The 26,305-nt window shown below is 35.5% G+C and overlaps 1 protein-coding gene across 6 annotated transcripts in view; it reads left to right on the top strand.

The window, feature by feature from the left end:
* Positions 1-26,305, top strand: part of CDH12 (cadherin 12) — a 1,011,811-nt gene that overhangs the window by 783,743 nt on the left and 201,763 nt on the right. For all 6 annotated transcript variants that reach the window (XM_055142975.1, XM_055142967.1, XM_055142951.1 and 3 more), the window contains one exon: positions 17,503-17,797. In XM_055142975.1, coding sequence (XP_054998950.1) covers positions 17,503-17,797 — 295 coding nt within the window. The remainder of the gene's footprint in view (positions 1-17,502; positions 17,798-26,305) is intronic.

Here is a 26,305-nt window from a genome sequence, read left to right as displayed (position 1 = left end):
ATGTCTCACTGTTTACACAGCCAACTTGGATTCAATTCCCAGCAGTACTTTTGATCCTTTCAGCCTCACCAAGAGTGATCTGATCTGAGCATCACGGCGTGTGGAAGCTCTGAGCATCATGGAGTGTGGTCACCCAGCCCCTCATAGGGATCAGCATTAAGATATTCTGCACTTTTTCAGAATTATAGCTATATAAAGAGATAGTCTTCCTCTCATTCACCTATGAGAACCAGTGGATGGATCTGTCCCTTAATCTGTGTGCCTTAATTATTACCATTAAATAAATGCCATTTATAAGACAGTGGGGCTAGAGGTAAGGGGTGTGGCTGGTTCTGGATTGAATGACCCAGTCAGGATTTATTTTCAAGGATAGATAAAGCTAAACTCAATGTCAAAGATTTGTAGGTTGAGGGGCTGGAGTGATAGCACAGCGGGTAGGGCATTTGCCTTGCACTCGGCCGACCCAGGTTTGGTTCCCAGCATCTCATATGATGAGCACCACCAGGAGTGATTCCTGAGTGCAGAGCCAGGAGTAATCCCTGAGGATCGCCAAGTGTGACCCAAAAAGCAGAAAAAAAAAAAATATTTGTAGGTTCATTCAATATGGAAAGCTTGGAATGATTTTTGGATTTGGCATGGTGTCAGAAACACTCCGTTTTTCTCATCTCCCTTTCTCTTTGTATGGCTTTTATTTTGTTCCACTTTATGGTCAACTGGACCAATGCAGTAATAATTCTGCTATATTCAAAGGAAAGAGCAGAGAGTTTTTTGTAGAATTAGTGAAGTTGGATACTCCACTGATGTCACATAAGCCAAGTTAATGAATAAGAATTTGGGGCATCTGACCTAGAAGGAAAGAGCTGTTTTAATCAAATGGTGTGCTCTGGTTTTCAAAATGAAGCAACTCAAACTAAATTTCTGCAAGTGCCTCTAGCTAGTAGTTTTCAGTTGTTGCCTAATTCTCGAACATCACTATAAGGTGATTCCCATGTTGTTGCTCCTGTTTTTGCACAATGACATCAGCTCTCCCAAGGGATGCTCACCAGGTCAAGAGGCTACCCCCTGTGAGATATGAACAAACTTGCCCATAATTTGTTGCCTGATCTACGCATGTTGCACTTCTTCAGTTCTGTGACTCAGAGTTCCTGGGACCTCCTCAGTGGGCCTGGGTCTTTGGGGGCCAGACCCAGAGGTGCTCAGAAGACCACGTGGTGCTGTGCGGAGCTTGGCCCAGATTCTGCCAGCATTTATTCCGAATTTGGCAGGGGAATCTTACACAGTGTAATAGATTTTTTTGCTCAAGCTCCCACAAGAATGAAACCACAGTGTTTGCAGAGATATTTCTTAAGAACAAATCCATGGCAAGAAAGATGAGTGATCAGGGTCCTTTTGACAAAACTGACCAAAATCTCATCCCTGGCACTCCATATGGATCCGGAAGTGATCCCTGAGAACCACCAAGAGTGACCCCCAAACAGAGTAAAATAAAAAAAAAATTCTGCTTTTTAGCAAATTCAGTCTGGGGCAGGGCTTATTTCCTTGCAATTTTGGAACAGAGGAAGGAACATGCACTGTGGAGACAACCCTGAACTCCTAGAGCTGACTCTCTGTTTCAATAATTCTGAACAGTGTTTGCTTTCTTCCAAACTTCTGGGAGTGTGTGCTACAGATACCCTCTCATTGCAACTGAAATGAAACCATCTGCCTATAAAGTTGGCCTGAGATTAGGTCAGGTACACTCAAGATATCATGACCATGAAACTTAAGGTGAGAGCCTTCACAGTTCCTAATTTTATTTGGGGAGTTTACACAAAGAGGAGGAATAGCAACATTGCAGCATCTTGCTTATCATACCACATATTTCAGTTCAATCATAAATGAGAAAGTTTGATTGGGATTCTACTTTATATTAAGTATATCTGAAATGTGGAAGGTCAAAAAATTCCATGAAAGAAAATTGGGATGCAGATGCTCTAAAAAACAGTTTCTGTGAGAGTTTAATAATAACTTAGAAATCAGCAAGGATGCATGAAGATCAGAAAGGGAGAATGTTTCAAACCAGGGAAAAGTAATTAGTAAATTGTTTATAATAGAGATTTTGGCATATGATGCTCTGACATCAGTCCCACCCCGACTGTCAATTACCTTTCACCAATCTCCAGTCTGCCTCTCCACAGACTCGGCATGCAAGTTTGGTGTTTGTAGTTTGGATCCATGCTTATCAGTGCTGTTGGGTCTGTTTTGTTTTGCCCCCCCCCCACATTCATTGATGCACAGGGGTTATTCCTGGCTCTGCACTCAGGAATTATTCCTGGTGGTGCTCAGGGGACCATACGGGATGCTAGGAATCGAACCCCGGGTGAGCGCCCTATTTGCTATGCTATCGCTTCAACCCCTGGATCTGTTGTTTTTGGTATGCACCTCTTCATCATCTCTGCACCCCTATGTGCCCGAGGCCCTGATCCCTACCCCTGTTCTCTCATTTCCCACTTCTTATTATACACGAACACTTGTTTTTTTTTAAGTCCTTGTCCCTTATTCTATCATCTTAACTCAAGTTTATCCTAGATATCTCCTCTATAATACCTTATAATTCCTTGTCCCATTATTTTATATATCATAAATAGTTGATGTTATTCAGTATTTGTCCTTTCTCTTACTTCACTTACCATGGTACATCCAGTTTCACCCAATTTACTGGTAATTGCATAATTTCATCATTGCTTGCTGCCACTTAGTATTCCACGGCAAATGCCATTATCTATTTCACTGATGATGGACACCTGGATTGATCTCGTATCCTAGCTATTGTGCTCGATGCTACCGTGAATAATGTGTTCATATAGTCTTTTGAATGAATGTTTTTATGACTTTCATCTAGATACTCGGTAATCTTGAGAATAATGCAACTATACAATCTATATCATATTCAGTTTTATGAAAATATGCTACACATATATAATTATATAGATTCCACAAATAAAATATTACTAAGAAAACTAGCTTCTGAAAAGTAATCAAACTTTGATTTATCCACTGTTCATGGTTACAATCGATGTCAAAATAACCATCTGCTTTTGTAATTCTGAATTCCTTGTTATAAGAGATAACAGTATGACCTTTAAAATGCAATAGCCTGAAATCAATTTATTTAACTTCAGTCATCCAATAACATATTCTTGCTCAAAGGAGACAATGGTGAAATTCCAGCATTTGTGTGAGACATTTTCTGTTCCTTTAAAAGTTTTTGAAAATTAGCTAAAAAGGAAATGGCTATTCTTTTGTTATGAATCAAAATAGGCTAGTGGAAAGTAAGGTCTGAAATTATTTCTTTTTAATGTAATTACAAAGAGAATGTTTAAAAAAAAACTTGACTAGCATGTATTTAGAAACAAGACTCAACTCGCTGCGTGTCTTATATAGAATAGTCAGTTTCTATGTCTCATTAAGCAATTAAAATTTAGTATTATGGTTTCTTATTTGCAAATGATTGGACCAAAGCCCTGAATACCTAATGTATGAATTACTTAAAAATAAGATCATATTCATGACCCTCTGTAGGATATATATATTTTAGTGTAAACTTGACATAAAACAGCTTGACCTGTAATACAAAGGAGGCAGCCCTCTTAAATTCTTGCATGCTTCTTTTTCTTAATTTGTGGAACTATGCTTTCAAAATTCTTTCTAAAAAGTTGCTGGAAACTGACATAAGCCAGAGAAAGTCTTTAGTGAACTGACTTTGTGCTTTAACACATAAAGCAATCCCCAGAGCCATGCAGGACCAAAAAATGGGTCACCCCTGATTCACCCTTGAAGATAAGCGGATTTTGTAAATTCAAAGTGTGTTCTTAAGAACATTCCTTATATATATACAGTTACTTAGCTTTCAGTCATTTATATAAATGTACAAATGTGAGCACATATAGAAATATATTCTTACTGAGTGAGTACTCACATGTAAGTACACATACATACACACTGCTGTTCATTTGTGTAACCATTAGCTTATTGTCATAAAGTCCATGCATTATTTAATACATATATAATTAAATATAATTGATTCATTACTTAATGAGGGGTACAATGTAGTGCTCAGAATGTTCAAGAACCACTTCTCTAATGCTCAGTCAACCCAAATGTGTTAATGTTAATTTAGTGATGTATCAATACTAATCTATCGATGCTTGGGTTCAGGGTTTATTATGTGTGTATGAGAGTGTGTTTGTGTCTATGTATGTGTGTCTGAGTGTGTGAAAGTTTGTTTTGATTTTTAGGCCAAACCTGCTATGCATTTTTTAACATACTAAATGCTATAAGTTTCAAATATGGTTTAACCAATTTGAAATCTTAGGAAGAAAACATTAGATTGGTATAAAAGTATTAACATTTTCTTTCTTTCTTGTATTGTTAATATTTTATTATTATTTATTCCAAATGTATAATTAGCACAATCGATTAATTATACAATTCCTAAATTAATCACAATCTTGCTTTATATTTTAAATAAAAGCAGAATTATGGCATGATTTTAAATTGTATGTATAAACTTAGCAAACATTTTTATAGGAAAGTTATAATTTGGGAGATACACAACTGTTAAAAACAAAGAGTGGTTTTAATGAATATGTCTGTTACTAAAACCAATACTGAACCTGACTGGACTCCTGTTTTCATAAGAACAGCTACTAATTGACTCATATTCTCTAGTGTTTCAGCTATCAAACAATGGGAATTTCAGTACATTTTTGCTCAAACTTATTCTCATTAGTGTACCGCAAATAAAATAATCTAGTTTTCTCTGAAACTGCTGTACCAATACTAATTATTGGACATTTTATATCTGTGGCTAATGTCATTCTTTGACCAAAGATTCAAGGAAGTGATTGTTGCACTGTATCAAGAGACCATTTTGAAAGTGAACAGAAATGAAAATAAAGCTTTCATATTAAAAAGGAAAAGAAAATCACTATGTGCTTACTCAGAATATATGGAATAAGACACTGTATTTGAGCATCAGTGTAGTGGGTTTGGTTTGTCTGAAGTCAATTTAGATTCTTTTTGTCTTGAATTTTATATTTGCAAAAAGAGATTGGTAATAGAGGAATTTTACAAATAGGTTGTTTTGACTATTAAAGAAGTTTTAGAAATTCAAATCCATAGAAAATAATTTAGCCAATAAGAAGCAGCTTGATAAGGCTTGTATCGCTGTAATGGATTCAATTAGTTTTATTGTGCTATGAATATAAATTGATATAAATAAAAACAAATAGTCTGGCAAACTCATTTAGATTCAAATATAGATAATTGGTGGAAAATGTAAATTTTGATGTTGTGTTCTCTATAGTACTATCCAAATGAAATAAATATTATGATATTTGTTGTAGACTGGAGTGATAGCACAGCGGGTAGGGTGTTTGCTTTGCATGTGGCCGACCTGGATTCGATTCCCCTGTCCCTCTCAGAAAGCCCAGCAAGCTACTGAGAGTATCCCACCCACATGGCAGAGCCTGGCAAGCTACCTGTGGCATATTCAATATGCCAAAAACAGTAATAAGTCTCACAATGGAGATGTTACTGGTGCCCGCTCAAGCAAAATCAATGAACAATGGGATGACAGTGCTAAAGTGCTATGAAGTATATAGCAATAATATATGTGTATATATATATATATACGTACATATATATAGTATTATACTATGTACCATCTAGTTACAAAGTAATAGTTTTGGAATCTAATCCGGTATTCTTGCTCGTTTATTCTAAATGAGTGATTTATTCTAAATCAGTGATTTTTAACATGTGGTCTCAAGAAAATCATGCTCATTAAATATTTTGCAGATAGGCAGGGAATATCTAAGGATTGGAACTTAAAACCACAGTTTCATATTCCATATCTTTAAACACCCTCTATGTAATATAAAATCCAAAATATTTTAATTATGTACTCAATTCATTATGTTCTTTCTGAGCATGAACTGTGTATTCTGTCTTTGACTTGGTTAAGAGAACAAATAAATCACAAAGTATGTATAGTTCATCTCTTTATCCCTGAAAAATCGAATTTTGACGTAAACTAACACAGATAGAACTGCGCCAAAAAACAATAAAATTATGACTAGTCAGGGTATTAACTGAGATGAAGGACGTCTGATTTAGTTCAAGAAAAATATGAATCAAGGGAAACACTTAATTTTTCTGTATTCAAATAGTCCCGTTCAATTAATTTGGAACCCAATTAAGTATAAAGATTAAACCATTGATAGGATAGATAAGATCTAGAACAAAATTCAGCGGATAATTGACATTAATTGCCACTCCTTAGGATCATATGTTTTAATAGATAAGTTCTGCAAAAATAGTACAATCATTTAGAACCTTTATTTTCTTAATGTATAGCACTGTAGCACTGTTTTCCCATTATTCATCAATTTGCTCCAGTGGGCACCAGTAACATCTCCATTGTGAGACTTGTTACTATTTTTGGCATATCGAATCCACCACGGGTCTGCTGTGTAGGCGGGATTCTCTCGGTAGCTTGCCAGGCTCTCTGAGAGGGACAGAGGAATCAAACCCGGGTCGGCCGAATGCAAGGCAAATGCCCTACCCACTGTGCTATCACTCCAGTCTAAGTATGGTCAATGGTCACTCTCATCCTGATGCTCATTGATTTGTTCGAGCGGGCACCAGTAACGTCTCTCATTGAGAGACTTATTGTTACTGTTTTTGGCATATCCAATACGCACGGGTAGTTTGCCAGGCTCTGCCACGCGGGAGTCTAAATATATACATAGTAAAATTTATAATTCTGATTTTGTTTTTGTTTTGGGGCCACAGCTAGTGGTGCTCAGGGCTTATTCCTGGCTCTATATTCAGGGAATCAGGTGGGCTGCTAGGGATCAAACCCAGGTGGGTGGACCATATGCAAGGGAAACAGCCTACCTTCTGTGATATTGTTCAGGTCACATATATTATTTTAGAAATAATTTTCTTTTAAATTCAATGATAGGCAATGTTAGGAGGACATAATATAGGAAGGGAGTCTATGACAATCTGAGAACTTATCAAGGGAAAATATTGCTCTTATTTAGCTAAGAATTAAAGTTCTTCCACGTTAACCAAGAGACATTCAAAGTCACAGGGAAATGTCTGCTTAAACTTACCTTCTTCTGTTTCACCTTTCCCTCTTTCCCACTCAAATTCCTTAAGCTTCTGGAGTGATTTTTTAATAATAAAAGTCCATTTATATAGATTAAATATGAATTTTGATGAACTCAACCCCTACCTAATATATTCTGGATTCATATATTTTTCATAATCTCTACTCACAAAAACTAGCCATAACATTTTCTGCAACTACTTTTTACTATCTAGATCATATTAACTAACTCCAACACAAAATTTAAACCTAACAATAAAAAAGGCATAATAATCTAAAAATCCAAGATGTGAATTAAACATAGGTCAGTTAAGGAACAAATATGCAACATTTGTATATAGTTAGTTTTTCTATTTTATTATTTTATTTTATTTTATTTTATTTTTTTGGGTCACACCCAGCGATGCTCAGGGATTACTCCTGGCTTTGCACTCAGGAATTACTCCTGGCAGTGCTTGGGGGACCATATGGGATGCCGGGGATCGAACCCGGCCGGGTCGGCCGCGTGCAAGGCAAACGCCCTCCCCGTTGTGCTATCGCTCCGGCCCCAGTTTTTCTATTTTAAAAGAAAAAACAAATAGAAAAGCTAAAAATATTTTAAAAATCAAAACCAGTCTTATGTGCAGTTGGGAGTAGGTTCCTCAAGCACCACCCATGTACTTTTAGGTGTGGTCTCAAAGCCCCACAAAGTCAACTAATACATTAATACATAATCAGAAAATTAAAATAATGTTGAGAAAAATAAACTATATTAAATTTAGTTTCACATTGTTGTTAACTTTTGAGTAGCACTGTCATCCCGTTGTTTGCTTGAGCGGGCACCAGTAACATCTCCATTGTGAGACGTGTTGTTACTGTTTTTGGCATACAGATTACACCATGGGGAGCTTGCCAGGCTCGGCCATGTGGGTAGAATACTCTTGGTAGCTTGCCAGGCTCTCCAAGAGGGACAGAGGAATCAAAACAGGTTGGCCTCGTGCAAGGCAAACACTCTACCTGCTGTGCTATCGCTCTAGTCTAAATCACTAGTAGAGAAATTTTTTTTTTTTTTGGCTACATAGTGCAAAGCTCTGGGGTCACTCCTGGCTCTGCGTTCAGGAATCACTCCTGGCAGTGTGGGGGTGCACTCTATGGGATTCTAGAGATGGAACCCAGGTCGGCCTCAGGCAAGGCAAACGCCCTACCCACAGTACTACTGCTCTGGCCACGAGAAATATTTTTAACTGCAAGTTATTTGATAACTATCTTAATACACAGATTGAAATTTCTATGTGATAAAAATAATCTGGGTAAGAAAATAGTTATTAAACTTTTGAGTAGGATGAGATAGATATTTTCACACTGAATAGGTGGAATGATACACGCATTTATATATATATATATATATATATATATGTGTGTGTGTGTGTGTGTGAGTGTGTAGTATCATGGAGCTTTTCACAATGAATGTTCGTAGTATTAACTATTAGATAACTTAAATATTCTCCTTTCTTGTGTATCATGTTAGCATGCCAGTAATAATTTTGAGAAATTGACATTTCTGGAGCAATAGAACAAAGTTAAGGGCATTTGCCTTTTGATCCCTGGCTCCCCTTATTGTCAGTCAGGCCCAGCAGTAATGAGCAGTAGTGAGTGATCCCCGAGCACAGAGCCAGGAATAAGCCCTGAGCACTGCAGTGTATGCCCACCATCTCCATGCCCCCTCCCCGTACTCCACCAACCAAAAAGATGTGTGACAGTCCAGTAAGTTGTAATAAAAATTTTTAAATGCGTATCAATTGGTAATAAAATAAAATTTAACTATAGCTTCTTTAACAATGAATTTTAACAATAGATTTGTTAATAAAAGTATTACCATTGAAAGAAAGAAAAGAAGAAATGAGAAGAAAAGAAAACGAAAAGAAAAGAAAAGAAAAAAGAAAAGAAAGGAAAAGAAAAGAAAAAAGAAAAGAAAAGAAAAGAAAAGAAAAGAAAAGAAAAGAAAAGAAAAAACCCTGTCTTTAAGTTAAAAACAAATTACTAAATGCTTTCTTTTCAGCAGATCGACTTTAGCGAGGAGAAACTCCAAATCAATAATAGTGAATTTTTTGGTTTAAATATTGAATGTAATCAAAGTAAAGTGAAATTAAAATGAAATTTACCAGTTACACATGCGGGGTGGGTGGCTGGGGAGGTGGGGGGAATGGGGGAGGTATATCGTGATTCTTGGTGGTGGAATATGTGCACTGGTGAAGGGATGGGTGTTTGAGCATTGTATAACTGAGACTTTAACCTGAAAGCTTTGTAACTTTCCACATGGTGAATCAATAAAAGAATTAAAAAAAATTATTAAAAAAAAACTGGGGGCTGGAGTGATAGCACAGCGGGTAGGGCGTTTGCCTTGCACGCAGCCAACCCGGGTTCGAATCCCAGCATCCCATATGGTCCCCTGAGCACCGCCAGGGGTAATTCCTGAGTGCAGAGCCAGGAGTAACCCCTGTGCATCGCCAGGTGTGACCCAAAAAGCAAAAAAAAAAAAAAAACTGCTAGAGGAAGAAGACAAAGGATGTCTGAGTAGCTGCTTGTCCACACCACTCCCTAACTCCCTTCCCCAGGGCAGACATCAATTTCTATGCAGTTGGAGCAGGGGGACTACTCACAGTCAGGGACACGGTTCTTTGAGGTATTTATTTAATCAACAGAGCCTTATTTGTCTTTGTCCTGCAAATGATATTGTAAACAATGTCGTCATAATCATCATCATCATCATCATCATTATCATCATCATCCTGTTGATCCTCGATTTTCTTGAGTGGTCTCCATTCATCCTAGCCCTGAGATTTTAGAAGCCTCTCTTTACTCATCCTTCCCAAAGGTGCCACATTGGAGACTCTTTCAGGGTCAGGGGAATGAAAGCCACCATTGTTACTGGTTTTGGCATATGAATACGCCACAGTGAAGCTTGCCAGGCTTTCCCATATGGGCAGGAAATTCTCAGTAGCTTGTCAGGTTCTCCGAGAGGGAAAAATAGCCTATAAGATGTCTTTTTCTGGGAGTTTGGTTTTATATAGTCTCTGGATGTTGGCTGTTGATGGGATTACACAGTGTTGGGGGCAGTTTCTGGATGTGACTGCCTGATACAACACAAAAATACATATTTGGCAAGTGCATCTCTTTAATAAACATAAGCTCTGAACCCCAAACCTTTTTAAACACTTATTTTACATTTAAAAGAAATGTAAATTAAAATTTAAAAGCCCTTAACAATTTAGCTCTTTCTCTTATTGTAACTGCAGGGTTCTGGGATGCAGTTGGGCTATGGTTATAACACAAAGCTTCTAAGGGAAGGATATTTTATTCTCTTCAAACACCTGCAAATTCACCTGTTAAGTGTTCAGTTTTATTCCATATTAAAAATTGACCTCAATAATGGAATTTGAAGCATTTTTATAAAAATCTAGAATAGATCATACAAATCTCCTTAGTGTTTCTATAAAATTATCACATTAAAAGTCACCCATAAAATTTGCTTCTTCTTTATTTCCATTTGTTATGTATATTAAAATGAAAGAGGCTATTAGGTAAATTACATATGCATATATTATATTCTTATATATGCATATATATTCTTTCTTTAATATGAACAATAGTGACATAAACCTACAATATCAATTTTTGTTTCCCCAAAACAATGCAAATGCTCTTTATAGTTTTTTTGCTCTTCTTTGGCATATCTCGGGGGAGGTGTGGACTTTTTGAAATGAATTTCTACTTTCTTAAATGGAAGGTGAACTCTTTCCAGATGACAAACAGCTTTGGATCTCTAAGTCAGGCAGGGGGTTTCTCAACTCACATCGGTCTGTTAAAGGAAATTCCCAGACTTATATATGTTATTCCTCTTGTTCAAAAGGCAACAGTCAAGCTAGAAAGAACAAATAACTACCCTCAAGGAGCGGAAAGGAATAGAATGTCAACCATTCTTGGACTTTAAGGGCCTTCAGCAGAGAACGTTTGCAACATTACTCAGTTTTAGATCATTTTCATCTTCTGTCTGGCCTTATTTTATTAACAATCCCTCAAACACAATCTAATCACTCTGTAAATAATACAGTGGTCATCCTGATGTTCTCAATAGCAGTCAGTAATAACAATATGAAATTAAGCAGTTGCAAAGAAAGAGACAAGATTTTTGAAATTCAGTGTGTTATTAAAGTTTAGTATTTTCCAAGTTCACTTTTAGAAAAAGTTGTAAGTGCAGAATAAAGCAAAAAGAGTTTTTTCTTTTTCACATTCATTTTGTCCAATTAGTCTTACTGAGTCCTGTGTGAGAATAAAAGTTGCAATACTATTTTAAATTTTATGAACAAAATACAAAATTATTCTATAGTCTTTTTAATAATAGAGTTAGAAACTGGTATTTTTATCACTTGCATGCATTATTATACCAAATTTGAATGCCCTGTACGTGACCCTTTCCCTTGCATTTAGTGATTGTCAAAAGGCATCTCTTATAGAGTTATAAGGATCTCTATATTAAGCATGTTACTATTTCATGCTCTTACTTTTATTCAGATTATCTTAAGACTAAGATATGATGGTCTCAGACAATTAAATAGATTTCTAGAGTTTTTTATTCCAACAAAAATGTTTATTATCAGTGCCAAGCTTTGTGAAGAGGATAATTTTCTATAAATAATTATGTATCAAAATGTAAACCCTCCGAAACTTAAAGACACAAAATCTAAACCCAGTGCTTAACTTTATATGGATCAATAGCAAAAATAAAGAACTATAAAAAACAAACAAACAAAAAACCAGATGTGATGAGAAACAATGATGGAAAATAGAGCAGGGGTTGCCTATTCTGTGATGGGAATTGTATGTTTATTTTGTTTTGTTTCTGCAAAGTGTATAGCCAGCGGGCTCACAAATTACTCCTAAATCTGTTCTCAAGGATCTGGTTCAACTGTGTATGTGCAAGGCAAAATACCTTAGCTCTTCTGCTGTCTCTCTGCCCCTGAGACATATTTTATTTTTTAATAGATAGTGATATGGTTATTATGCATAATGACTTATTTTCAAGGAAAAACATAAGTTTTATAATTTATTTTTAAGAATAAGACTGAACAAATTTATAGTTTTGATGGAATAGAACATCTGACAATTTAATCAAGTGGGTTCACCCATTTGAGTGAATGAGTGAAAAAATTATGACTGGCCAAAAAAATGCAAACATGTTACTTTGAAGTAGTATTCAGAAGACTGCAGTTTGGGGACAACAAAACAAGTACAAAGGACACTAAAGAATGTCAGGGACTATGCAAAGTAAAAAGCCACTCAGGACAGAAGTATCTTTGGGGTGAACAGAGAGGTTCACCTACAGAGGACACAGGTTGACAGATAAACCTACATGTGGATGAGACCCTAATATTCTTCAACGTCATTAGGAGGACAGCAGCAGGACCAGGGGGATAGTAAGAGAATCTAGGGCCTCGCTGACTGTAGTTTCATAAAAAAGAAGCTGGCACAAGAGGGGAAATGCCTATTCTGGACATTGTAAGAGAAGCATAATTGATCCCTGCCTTTTGCAGGAAGAGTCCCACAACTAGCACTCCTGTCATTTATTTGAATGCAAAACTGTATTCAGTAAATTAAACCTACAAGCTCAAATGTTCGTAATTCAATAGAAAAAGACAACTGAGTTTAATTAAGCATTTGCAGGACAGTCCTGAGGTTGACGACAGAAATTGAAATGATTAAATTTTAAGAGAAATACTGAGGGAATTAAAAAATTATTGAAGGAAAAACACATATAAACCCACACATTATAGAACATAATACCCATATTCTAGGAAACAAGAATATGATTCTATAACAAAGTAACACTCAAAAAATAAAGCAATCTTAGAAATGAATATACCTCTGGTGTAGGTATGTGTGTTCCATAGGTAAACAATTATAAATTTGAGAATGTTCACAGTTTCTATTTAGAAATGAATAATGGAACAAAATGTGCATGATACATTGAAGAACATGTGACATAACTAATTCAGCATGTGAATTACAGAAAAACAAGGGAGAAAACACTACAGGAAATAATCATAGATATGATCACTGAAGGGAATTTCTATGCTGAAGGAAAATAGGTTTTAAATTTAAAAATTAAAAAAATAATACTAAAGGATCATCACAATGAAGAAAACAAAACATAACCTTTATATCTGAAGTTATATTTGTGCAAAAATACACATAAGACAATAATTAGAGGCATTATTAAGTATGTCAAGAAAAAGTATCAATGCAAATCATTTAGGAACATAAGTAAGCATAATTAAAAACCAGTTCCATTTCAAAGCAAATATAGTCACACAGACATCAGTTAACTATTGGCTTCTAGAAGAAAAGAGATGCATGTCTTTTAGTGAGGAGAAATTATTTCCAATTCAGCATGATATTCCCAGGCAATAATTATGTGTGAGAAATCTCACACAGAATCCTGACTTGCAAGATTCAAGTGTAAAAATCCAACAGATTCTGCAGAATCAAAGGGTAAAGTTTATTATAAGTTCTTTCATGGCCTGATGTTAAAATGTCAGCGTATTTTCTGAGTAAAATGTTTGATAAATTAATTTGTGGAAAATACATAATTCTTCAAATAGCATATGATTAAAAACATAAACTGGAAAAAAAGGTTTATTCAATATTCTGGGCTTTTTGTAGTGCCTATGGATGCAAGATTTGTAAAATAAATGTTATAGTTTTTTTGTTTATACACCAAATCAAACATTTGTTAAGTATAGTTTTGGATTTTAGGAAAATGCTACATTAGAATTTTTCTCAAAGTATATTTCATCCTCTCATGCCTGGTAGTCAGACCCTATGCTAGGAAAAAATAAATAAAAATTAACTCACCTCTGGACATAGAAATATAAATAAAAAGGCATTGTCTATTTTTATGTGTACTTTTCAACCCAGAGAAATAAAAATAAATTCCTTTTTTGAAGTTAGGGTTTTAAAAATGTAATCAGGTGGATGCTAGTAAATACTCAACTGGAACTTAGCTTTCTCAAAACTTTGATGCACTGAAATCCTTATTTGTTCATTCTCTGAAGTTCGACCTCTGTGTCTTTTTTAAGCCTCTCTTGGCATCTCATTTTCACGCTCCATCTGAGATGACTTAGAAAACACCAGAAAATAACAACACCACTTCCACAAAACAACTGCTTGGACAGTGCATATTTCTGCATCCATCATTCATAGCAGTCTCTTTCTGGAAAGAATTTTATGTGTCAGTACTAAAAGATGATATTATAGGAGTTGGCTGCTTCAGTCAGCAAAGGGAGTCAGCACTTAGTTTTTTTTTTCTTTAATAATTGGGCAAAGAAACATTTCTTGCAGTTATTTTTAAATTGTTATGAAGGGAAATAATTTTATGCTGTGGAGTTATTATATTATGTGTTGCTAGAAGTCTGTGGTGAAATCATATCATGCGATTTCATAGTTAACACAATCCAAAGATGAGGCAAGTCAAGTGAATCCACTTTCTCTAGCCTTCCCTCATTCTCTATGCAAATGACAGTCAGAGAGAACATCACAAAGTTGACTAAGCCTGAATTCCTTTGCTGAAATATCGGAGAATGTAGCTTCATCTATAGAGATCAATGCATAGAATCATTCATGTTTAAATTCTCAAAAATATTCGTATATATTTTGGAGAGATAGTTGGGAGTTAAGTAGTTTGTTTTGCATGCTGAACATAAAACAAGGACTAATCCCTGACCAATGATAGCTGTGACCCAGGAAAGAAAGGAAGGAAGGAAGGAAGGAAGGAAGGAAGGAAGGAAGGAAGGAAGGAAGGAAGGAAGGAAGGAAGGAAGGAAGGAAGGAAGGAAGGAAGGAAGGAAGGAAGGAAGGAAAGGAGGGAGGAAGGGAGGGAGGGGGGAGGGAAAGGGGGAGGGAGAGGGGGAGGGAGAGGGGGAGGGAAGAAAGCATATGAATATATAATATTGTTTATGAACAATAAATGATTTAAATCAATGCAATGTAAATATTATAAGTAATGTTAAATAATACTAAAGATTATTATGGTATTCTTTTATTAAAATAATTCCTTAATTTTATATAAGATACACATGTATAAGATTTAGAAATTTGTACATATAATTAAAAATGTATATATCAATATAAGTATGTATATATCCTTTTAGTTATATGCAGAAACATAAGTGTCTTATACAACATGTAAAATCATAAAATAATCTTGTGTTAAAATGATATTTTTATTTAATTATATAACATTTTCTCTTCAAATTGTCTTTCATGTTCTATAATTTACTAAGATAATATTTAACCAAGTAAACATCATTCAATATTAGATTTGATGTTAGAAAAACAGCCATTCTTGAGCCTAGATACTAAGATGTCTGATTCAATTAGCACTGTATATGTGCTTTAAATATTGTCAGTCAAAGAGGATATCCCAAATCTTCTTTATTGCATTATCATGCAATGAACTGCTATAAAAATTCTAATCCCTTCAAGAGCTTTATGTTAATCGATTTTATTTTCAGATCAAATTTTTAATGTGTTTTCACATATTCCTGCTGCAGCTTTAATCTGTAAAACCCAGGTTAAAATTAGGAGAAAAGGTAGACAGGTACAGCAGCAACTAAATTTTACTTTAATCTTGGATAAAGCAGAAAAATCCATTTGTTTTGTTAAAATATCTATATCACCTGAATATAAAAGTTAGTAGTTTTGCTAAATAAAATAATTAAAAATTAATTTGGAGGACCAGAGAAATAATATAGGAATTAAGGTATTTGACTCACATGCTCTAATTCCCAGTACCCCATATGGTCCCAAGTTTGTGAGGAGTGAGTCGTGTACTACTGCACCATTGGGTTTGGCCCCCTGCACCCTCCTTTTAAAAAAAAATGTATTGTGTCACATTCTGAGAATTCTAAGTAGAATTTTATCTTTATTTCCAAAAATAGTACTACTGCTTATGATTTGCCATCGGGAAGAGGATCAAGTATATGACCTTGTTCCTTTTGCTTGGAGACTTGCTTGTTTGATAAATTTGCATGAAACTGAAAGACTAATCAATACTCTGTTGCATATATTTAACGGTACAGTTTTAAATTGTAACCTGAAAATCAAAATTTCAAAATTATTTTTCTATTCCTTGATTTTATTAAAAAACATTGAACAGCATATGCTATTATGTTATTTTTCCAAATGTGAACCAAAATATCAAGTTGAAGAGTAAATTTAGCTGCAGTTGAGCTAATGTTTAAGTAATACATAGACAGACTATTTGAAAGTGGGATTTTATCAGATGTTAAATAATTTCAAAGCCTTCCTGTGTGTTGAAAGAGAGAAAAATGTATTCTTTACAAATTTGGTAAGAGAATTGAATCTGTCTGAACAAACCAAGAAGCTCCGGGAATAATTATAGTAAAAATCTAAATTATCTTTTATTTTGTTCAATTTTTATGCTATAAATGGTGTCTTTTCCTGTGATAAAGAATTATTGATGTATTTATCTAAAAAATCAAATGATTCAATATTTTAAGTTTTAAATATATAAAACAAAATGTACACATCATTTTAAGCAATTTTTATAGGCTAATCAGTGACTCTACTAATAATTTGGTGGAAGAATATTGAATAACTTATTGGATTAATGACGTATTAAATTATATGAGTCTATGAAAATCAGATTTTTTGCAATTCATCACTGAAATTATCTTGTGCTTCCTAATCATTACTTTCCTTTCAAGTGAAAATGCTGTTATTGAGTTTCTGTTTACTAAGTTTGTCAAGCTAGTGGTTTTGTTTTTCAGGCAATAACTTAATTTTATTGCAAAAATAATTTAAAATGAAGCAGCAAGTAAACAAAAATTATACATTTTATTTATAATAAAATATTCCACGATACAAAATAATTAACTACAAGTATTCTAGTTTTTCTAATTATGCATTTTGGTATATTGGGGAGCTTCCAATCTCTTTATTGCAGAAGAAAATAATATTGACTGAAAAAAAGATGCATGATTTATGCATGCGATGCCAAAAAAATTTATGCATGTGATGTCAAATAAATTTAAAAGCAGATGGTAAAACTCTGTGGTATGAGTATCATATAGCGGTTCACTAGATATTAATCTATGTTTTGTTTATTTCTTAATTCTGGTGTAAAAAAGAAGCATAAGGATTTCCATTTTTCTGTTTAAATGTATACTGCAAGTTTTTTTAAAAAAATGGGACAATCGTTTTAATGCGCTCTCTCTCTCTCTCCTTTCTCTGTCTCTCTTCCTCTCCCTCCTCTCCCTCTCTCTTTGATTTCTCGATCTCCAAAGCTCCATTCTGACTTAGATAAGGGAGAAGGCACTGTCAAATACACCCTCTCAGGAGATGGCGCTGGCACCGTCTTCACCATTGATGAGACCACAGGGGACATTCATGCAATCAGGAGCCTGGACCGAGAAGAAAAGCCTTTTTATACTCTCCGTGCTCAGGCCGTGGACATAGAGACCAGCAAGCCCCTGGAGCCCGAATCAGAATTCATCATCAAAGTGCAGGATATTAATGATAATGAGCCAAAGTTTCTGGACGGCCCTTATGTTGCTAGTGTGCCAGAAATGTCTCCTGTGGGTGAGTAGGAAAACCTAAATTCCGCCATATGCTTCAAAGCCTTTTGCAACACTTCTTTTTTTTATTTTCTCAGCTCAACAAAAACACTTCATGTGTACCCTCAAAGAGGATCCGTACGTAATTCGTACACAAATCGTACAGGAGACAACTATTTTAACTTGCGTTGTGTGCTGGAGGTAATGCTCATGACCACCAAATGCCATGTAGTTATTACTATGAAGTAATAATAAAGTACACGTCCCCCAAACGCGCGATACAGAATTCAAGCATCACATAGTAGATTGCTGCTTACTTGAACCTAAAGGAAGAAAGACTTTGGGAAAACCGTGTGTGTGTGTGTGTGTGTGTGTGTGTGTGTGTGTGTGTGTGTGTTGGGCGTAGGGCAGGGAGCAGGAACTGACTGAGAAAAAGTGTTTCCAATATTTGAGGTATTAGGATGAAACATGAGTTATCATAAAGGTCTATGAAAAAATTGGTCCTTTCAAAGGTTTTACATGTCCCATTATTGAAGTTTTTCACTGGTTATTTGATTGATGTTGGGGAAGTTTTTTTTTCCCCCAAAGTGCCCAGGTTGCAGACCAGGTTGGAGTAGGTGCTTGGATGTTGGGCCAAGGATGACGGGCACGAGGAGAAGCATCCTCTGGGAGCAGCTGATGACTGTTCACACTATTGCCACATACACACATATTTTACAGAGGGTCTCAGCTAACAGGAAAGTCGAATCACATAAAGTCCAGCATTATTGGCTTGTTACCTTTTCTTCTCTGCTTTGCTCGGGTTCAATCCCATTCAAGGCTAGGCACTGACGTTAGGATGACCTGCTAAGCATACATGACATTTTCTGTGTCTTTGGCATATGTGACTAGGAGGTTGAGTGAGGCTCAAGGCCACACACCCAGTGCTGACACCCTGCTCTTGCCAACTCTGCCCAATTACTCCTTCTCGAGAGACCTCTCTTCAGGACTTTGCAAGGTTGGGTCTTATCTGCTCCAATACCTGTTGCCTTGCTCCACAAGTTAACTCTACTAAGTAGTTAAAATAATTCTCAGTAAATACACTGAACTCACCCATATCATCTAGGATTACATTTAAATAGCATACGCTTTACATATTAATAAGCTCAGTAACTACTAACAAAATAAGTAGCTAACAAGCATTATTTTTTCATTGCCAGTAATCCTGCCTATGTATATATTCTGTATAACATATAGCATGCCTACGCATATTTAATTCTGCTCATTCATTTAAATATATAGAGAGACATAAATAATTCTAAAACAGAATAGTTATATCTGTGGCACTAATTGTTTTTGCTTTACATAACCAATGTAAAGCTAGCTAAAACTACCATGCATTCATCACTCGTATTTATGTTCCATTTGCAAGCATACTTTCCATTTGAAAGCATGTACTCCACACCATTTATAAATAGTTTCATATCCTTGATCATGTATCATATTACCCAACCAAGTTTACTTTTTTCTCTAATTCTCTCCTTTTAATGTCCTATCTGGAGATTTTATGCATATATATACGCATATATATACACAATTTTACTTGGAATATCAAAATCGTGTTTTTCCTATAACAGACAAACTCACCTTTGTATGTCACATATTACAGCTAATGTGGCAAATCTTGCTAATAGTTTTATATAAATTTGAGATCTGTAAGAAATAGCTCTCTTAATGATTGACATTTTTTTCTACTATATTTTAAGTAGAACAGAATAATGAGGGAGATTAAAATTACATACTGTGGAATAGTTTATTTTATAATACAAATTTTGAGAAATATCAGGACATTGAAACTATTATCCAAAGTCGATTGAGGAATGGTAAAGTTTTCACATATGAAAATATGATAGATAAATTTGAATGAAAATGTACTGTAAAAAGTACAAATTTGCTTGCCTATAGAAATGAATGTAGAAGTGAATAAAATTGGTAGATTTTTGAGAAAATGCAGACTTTTAAAAGTATGGACTTTAATATGAAGAACTAGCCTCTGAAAGTTGAATAAAATTTTAGTCAATCTTGAATTGTTTAAGGAAAAGGTCACTTTGTTACTAACTTGCACTATTTCCAATATGCTCTGAAAGTAATATTCAATGATAAAGTGCTTTGACTCTGACCTAAAGAAATTGCCCAGTGATCCAGATATGCCCCTAATCATAGTTACTCTTCAGAGACAAATTTGGACATTATGAATGTGGTCTTAATTTTCTGAAATCACCAGAGTAACAAAGAGTTACAGTAATATGTTCTCTTAAATATCTGATGATTATGCATTAGTTGGATATTCGATTTAAATTACTTTCTTAGGATGTCGAGAAGCTTAACATCTTTAAATCCACATGCAGTCTTCTGCTAAATGCCTCTGTCTGAGGCAAATATTTTGAGAAAGCTTATTGTACTTCCATAACCAGATTTATATGCCACAATAGAAGTATCACTCAAGAAACACGATCTATGCAGGAAGACTTAGATGAATTCAATCTTTATTATTTGCTGAGATCATTGAGTTTTCATTATTGTTAATATCTTGAAATAATATTTTACATGGAAGAAAATAAACCAATGACCCATTCTTAGTTTTTCTGTTTATTATTATTGTTATTATTATTCCTATTCTGGTTGCTTCATGACTGTGGCTCGTCATAACGTGTGGAGAGTGGCCTTGAGCATGGCTGTGGCTGGATTCCGGAGGTCTTCGGCCGCAGGGGCTCTGCTCTGGGCAGGGAGGGAAACTAGACTCACCCATTCGAGGGGCCCCGGGTGAAGACAGCCAGGTGAGGGGGCAAGAGAATCTGTGTTGCTCTCTTTCGGAAAGTTGGTTTTATAGTCTTTGGATGTTGGCTGTTGATGGGATTATACAGAGCTGGGGGCAGTTTCTGGGTGTGACCACCTAGCTACTGAATGAAGGAACCAGCAGAGGAACCCAGGTGTGTGGGACCCGGGGCTGAGATCTCCAAGCCTACTAGGATTGAGACTGGGCCTCTTCCACCCAGATCCTCCATTTTCCAGTAGCTAGATGGTCACACCCAGGGACTGCCCCCGGCACCATGTAATCCCATCAATGGTCAACATCCAGAGACTAAAATACCAAGCTCCCAGACATCTTATAGCCTAGTCATCACTCTCGGAGAACGTGACAAGCTACTGAGTGTTTCCTGCCCACGTGGGAGATCCTGGCAAGCTCCCCGTGGAGCATTCATATACCAAAACCAGTAACAATGATGGGTCTCATTCCCCTGACCTTGAAAGAGCCTCCAATGTGGCACCATTGGGAAGGATGAGTAAAGAGAGGCTTCTAAAATCTCAGGGCTAGGATTAATGGAGACGTTACTGAGACCACTTAAGAAAATTGACAGTCAACGGGGTGATGATGATGATGATGATGATGATGATGATGATGATGATGATGATGATGATGTTGATGATTGCTGCTGTAGTACTAGGAATTTCACACTTGGTTGGAGTGTGTTAGAGGTTCCAGTTATTTTGGTGGCAGGAATCACACCCAGCAGTCATGGGCATTTCCCTAGACAATGTGAGGTAGTGCTGGGGACCAAGTTTAAGACCCCCTGCATGCAAGACAGGCAGACTCCACCTGGGCCACTTCCCTGGGGCCTTATCTAAGATCATAAGGAATGGCTTCATAGTCACTTCCAGCTCTTCATCTTTGATATGATTTCCTGTTAGCCATGGCTTTGATCTTTCCTTTGAAGTCATGCATTAATTTTAGTATAATTTATATTCTAGAAAGGTCATGTGCTTACCTATCTATCTGCTGGCTCTCTGGTTGTATATCTATGTATTATTTATCCATCCACCCACATGCCTTTATACTTTACTCATAGAAGCAATTTCTTCACTTGTCTTCACAGTTCAGAAGTTTACTTCAGAGTTTCCTCTGCCCCTCACTCTGCTTAAGGTCCGTTACCTTCCTTATTGTTTTGTTTTAGTCTCTCATTAACTCATCCATCTCCGTACACGTAGCAGCTCAAAAACCTTCTTCTCACACCGTACCAGGCTCCTTGACTGAATTCTTCTGGAAGATCAGAAAAGAGGAAGGGGCTGCCTTAAATTCCCAATGAAAGTTAGGGTGTTCCTAGACATAATTGACTCTGGATATCAAATTATTATTTTTTAAGGATATGTACATCACTGTTTTGTTTTTTAAAGTATTTCCCTTAAATTGATTAAGCTAATCCCACATTTTGTTGTATGAGGTTAAAGATGAACTAAAAATATTGGCAAAGTCAAACCCACCCATGGGATTCTGGTTTTGAAAATATATTTTTTATGCTGTGAGTTATATTTTTTATTTTAATAGTTTTTTCTTAAAGGAATGACTTCTAGAAAGAAAGACAACAACCTCCTGTGGTAATGTGTTCTAGTCTAGTGAGTTGATCTTATTAAGAGTTCCCTGCCATTTCCTAATTGTGTGTATTTGCATAAGTTATTTGTCCTCTTTTGCTTTTGTTTCCTTACTCAAAATTGAGAACGAAAAATACATTATTCTCATAGCTCTTCCAAGTAGTATGGGAGAAAATGTACATACTCTAATGCCTGGAAAAAAACACATTCAACAAATAGGGATGAATCTTGGTAATAATTTGATGATCATTCTCAGGAAACTAGGAGACAATGAAACATATTAAAGTCCCAGTTAATTAGCTTATTCCTGTTTTCATATACTCCTTCTGCCTGATTAATTATCTTATTCCTGTTTTCATATACTCCTTCTGCCTGACACAGGAGCTCAATATTTAGTATTGCCATTGCTACACACTGTACCTATTCTATTTAAAAACCTAATGAACGTTTACGCCCGCTTTACATTTTCTTTGGTGTAGTGTACTCTCTTACCTTAATGTGTGAAGACAAGCTGTTGATTTGTAAGAGACACCAATTATCAGATTACACTTCTGCCTTGCAATCTGCTGAGTCGCTTTAACACATCTGATGAGATTGAGCAACGCCTGGTGATCTCTCCGGTGTCAGCAGTGAAATGTCCACATCACACAGTATGGTCTAGCTATTTTTAGGGCCGGAGAATGTCATGACTGTGTGCTTGGGGAGCATTTTCTTTCTCTATTTGATTCCTCTGCTTTTATTAGTGGTACAATTGTGAAGGTAATGCTATTGACAGTTTGTGTGAGGCCTTGAGAGAAGGGGACGGATTGTTTAGTAGCAGCGCTCTGTGCCCCTAAACATAAACCATGCTGCTCGCATAGAGGGGCTAGCGGCCGCTGATCAGCAATAAATGTTAAAAATTAACAAGAAGTTCCCTCTTTTCCTAACTGCCAAATGACTCTAAGCATTAAATATATGTTACCAGGAGTTCCTTTTTGGTCACCGAGTGGTTCAAAACATTAAACATATTTTCCAAGTATTACTCTTTCCCTAGCCTCTGAGTGGTTGTAAACATTAAATATGTTTTATAAAAACTGCTTCGCCAGCTACTGGCAGGATAGCTATGAACATCATTTTTCTTTAAAGTTGCCTTCCAGCTGTGGGACTGTTTTTCCTTATTTGCTCTATTCTATTTATTTTTTTGGTACACAAAAGCTATACCTTCACCCAATTGTCTCTTGCTTTATGATAAGTGATCAGGGGAGAACAGCTGTGTCTATATAAAACCCTGCAAGCGAAGGACTTCTTAGAGTTTCAATTGTTTGCACTGGAATTCCACCAAGATGGCACTTAAATTTTTCAAACTAAATTTCATTTCTGCTCCCCATTGTGTCCGGCAGAGAGGGATGAAGATGGGTATAAACAATTCCTGGTGTTAAGGAAACTAACTCCAAGTGACCGGACACTGATAGATTATAGCCATCAATCAAGATGAAAAATATTCCATGGAGCAAACAAGCTGAAAGACAGACAAAATGGCAGGTCTACTGAATTAATGAGATCTTTAACCCAAACATGATGAAGGACTTGAAATCTGTGTCTGGAAATAACTCAGTGTGACAATAAAATGCAATTCAATGACAGTGAGGAACATTTAACAATATAAACAGCCTTCTGGTAATTAGTCTTGGATTTTTTTCTTTTTTTTTAGCCAATATCACTGAAAAAAAAAGTGTTGTCCTCTAATCCATTAAGAGATACCTCTGTATTATGCTTCCAGGCCAAATATTCATGCTAAAATCCAATGATTTCTCAGTAAATCTTGTTTTCTACAGATTTTAAAATAATATTTGATTCTAGATCTATGTGTAAGAGATTCAACTACTTATAAGATACCTATTTATGGGACAGCTATGGTGTTATGTATCAGACACTTGAAGGTAGTGATCATGTAGCGCTGCATTGTAGCACTGTCATCCTGTTGTTCATTGATTTGCTCGAACTGGCACCAGTAACGACTCCATTGTGAGACTTCTTGTTACTGTTTTTGGCATATGGAATACACCACGGTTAGCTTGCCAGGCTCTGCCATGCGGGTGGGATACTCTCGATAGCTTGTCAGGTTCTCCAAGAGGAATCGAACCCGGGTCGGCTGCGTGCAAGGCAAATGCCCTACCTACTGTGTTATTGCTCCAGTCCAGTGATCAAGTAGAAGTGAGAAAATGAAACTAAACCTTAGACCTCAGATTGTTTTCATTTCAAAGTAGTACTAGAGCAGCAAACTAAACCTGTGGACTAAATTCAGCATTTCTTGTGCTTTTGTCTTTACACATTATCTGTATCTTTTCCACAAAACAATGCCAGAGTTGACAATGAAGACTATATGCTGAACAAATTAAACTATTTGCTTTCTAGCCCTTTATAGTAGAAATTAGATTATGTATCAAACAATGAACATTTTCAAATCAAATATAAGCAAGGAGATGGTTTAACCTAGAAAACACCTCATCAGAAATATAAAAAGAAATAAAAGAAGTGAACAAGATAGTAGGGAATCAGACAGTGGGAAAAAGCTTCAGCTGTGATGTGAAATCTGATATGCTTCTTCAGTCCCTGCTCAAGGAAATGATTTGACCTTGTAATCATTTAAGCATTTTGTAAAGCATTAAATGTTCATATAAAGTACTTTTAATTTCTCAACAATAAGTAATTTTTCATCTAGTAATAATGTTTTTAATTAAATTAAAATGAAAAGGTACAGCCAAATCTAAGCAGATTGTAAGAGAATTACCCCTAGTTAAATTAATTTCTACATCCTAGAAGATTGCTTAGGATTAACAGGTTTGTTGCCTCACCAGGATAGTAACAGAAAACTTTGAAAATGACTTAAAAGCAAATTTTAAAGTGGCCAGTCTAATCATTTACAATCCCCCAAATATAAGAAACTTCCTCTGAATATAAGGCTCAAACGTTTATCCAGGCTGGCACTAATTATAGTTCTAAACAAGAAACTGAAACGTGAAAACAAAAATCAGAAGCTACCATTTTACAAATAATTAACAAAAGTGAATATCAATATATGTTACATTTTGTTTAATTGACAGTAGCACTGAAATGAAAAGAAACATGTCAATTAAACTGTCATTCATGTTAATTTTGCCTTTGAGAAAAAACATTGTAATGGGATAATTTCATGAAATGCTTTGATGGCAAGAAAGTGCCAAAATATGATTAGCTACTGCACAATTCAAATTAGATAAGAAAGTAATTGGTAGCAGCTTTAATATTCGGATATTTTGTTTCATGCTTTCTTCTTTTTTTGGCTTGTGTTTAATCAAGTATATACAGTTTGACAGTGAAATGATTTATACTGAAAACATGGTTATCAGAAGAGTTTATTAGGAAACTTCACCGTAAGAGAAAAATAAAACACATTTCAATTTTCCCAGTCCTTAAAGAATACAATTACTATTTGTAATTTTTATCTCATAGAATTATTACTTCTATAACTAATAACTAGCCGAAGGATAATATTATGTTCATATTTAATTATCAAATATGTTTTCTACTGAACTGTATTCTAGTTTACTTTTCATAATGCTGTGAATTGTCAGAAGGAATGTTCTAGAAGTTTAAAAGATGAGATAAATTTTATTATCTCTATCACTATTCCATCTCTTAAAAATATTTTGATGTATTATAAGTATTAATATCATGAAAAAGAATTTGAGATATCAGAATGGTTATAAGATTATGGAAGATGCAATTTCTTATAGACTTCATTTTTAGACGAACAATTACTTACATATGATATATAGAAGTTCAAGTTCTAGTTTGTGTATTTTTATTTTTTTCAAATGCAGGACCCGAAGTAGAGTTGCTCAGGGGCCAATATCCTTACCAAGTAGATACAGGTTACATTCAAGTGATGACATATTCAAGTCATGTGCTCTCAAGTGGCACCATGTTCCTAGGCCCCTTTTCATTTCTGAAATATAGTTATGTGTCACCTGCACAATAACAGCCCCACAACCATCCACTGTCTTATGTTATTTTGTAATACAACAGAAGAAAGTTTATCTCAAGAAGATGTTGTTTGGCATAAATACATTTGTGCATTATTTTGTATAACAAAAGAATAATATTT

This window comes from Sorex araneus, chromosome 1, assembly GCF_027595985.1.
Source record: "Sorex araneus isolate mSorAra2 chromosome 1, mSorAra2.pri, whole genome shotgun sequence".
In the NCBI taxonomy this organism is placed as follows: Eukaryota; Metazoa; Chordata; class Mammalia; order Eulipotyphla; family Soricidae; genus Sorex; species Sorex araneus.
Note: the sequence above shows the minus strand (reverse complement) of the source record. Positions and strands in the feature narration are given on the sequence as shown.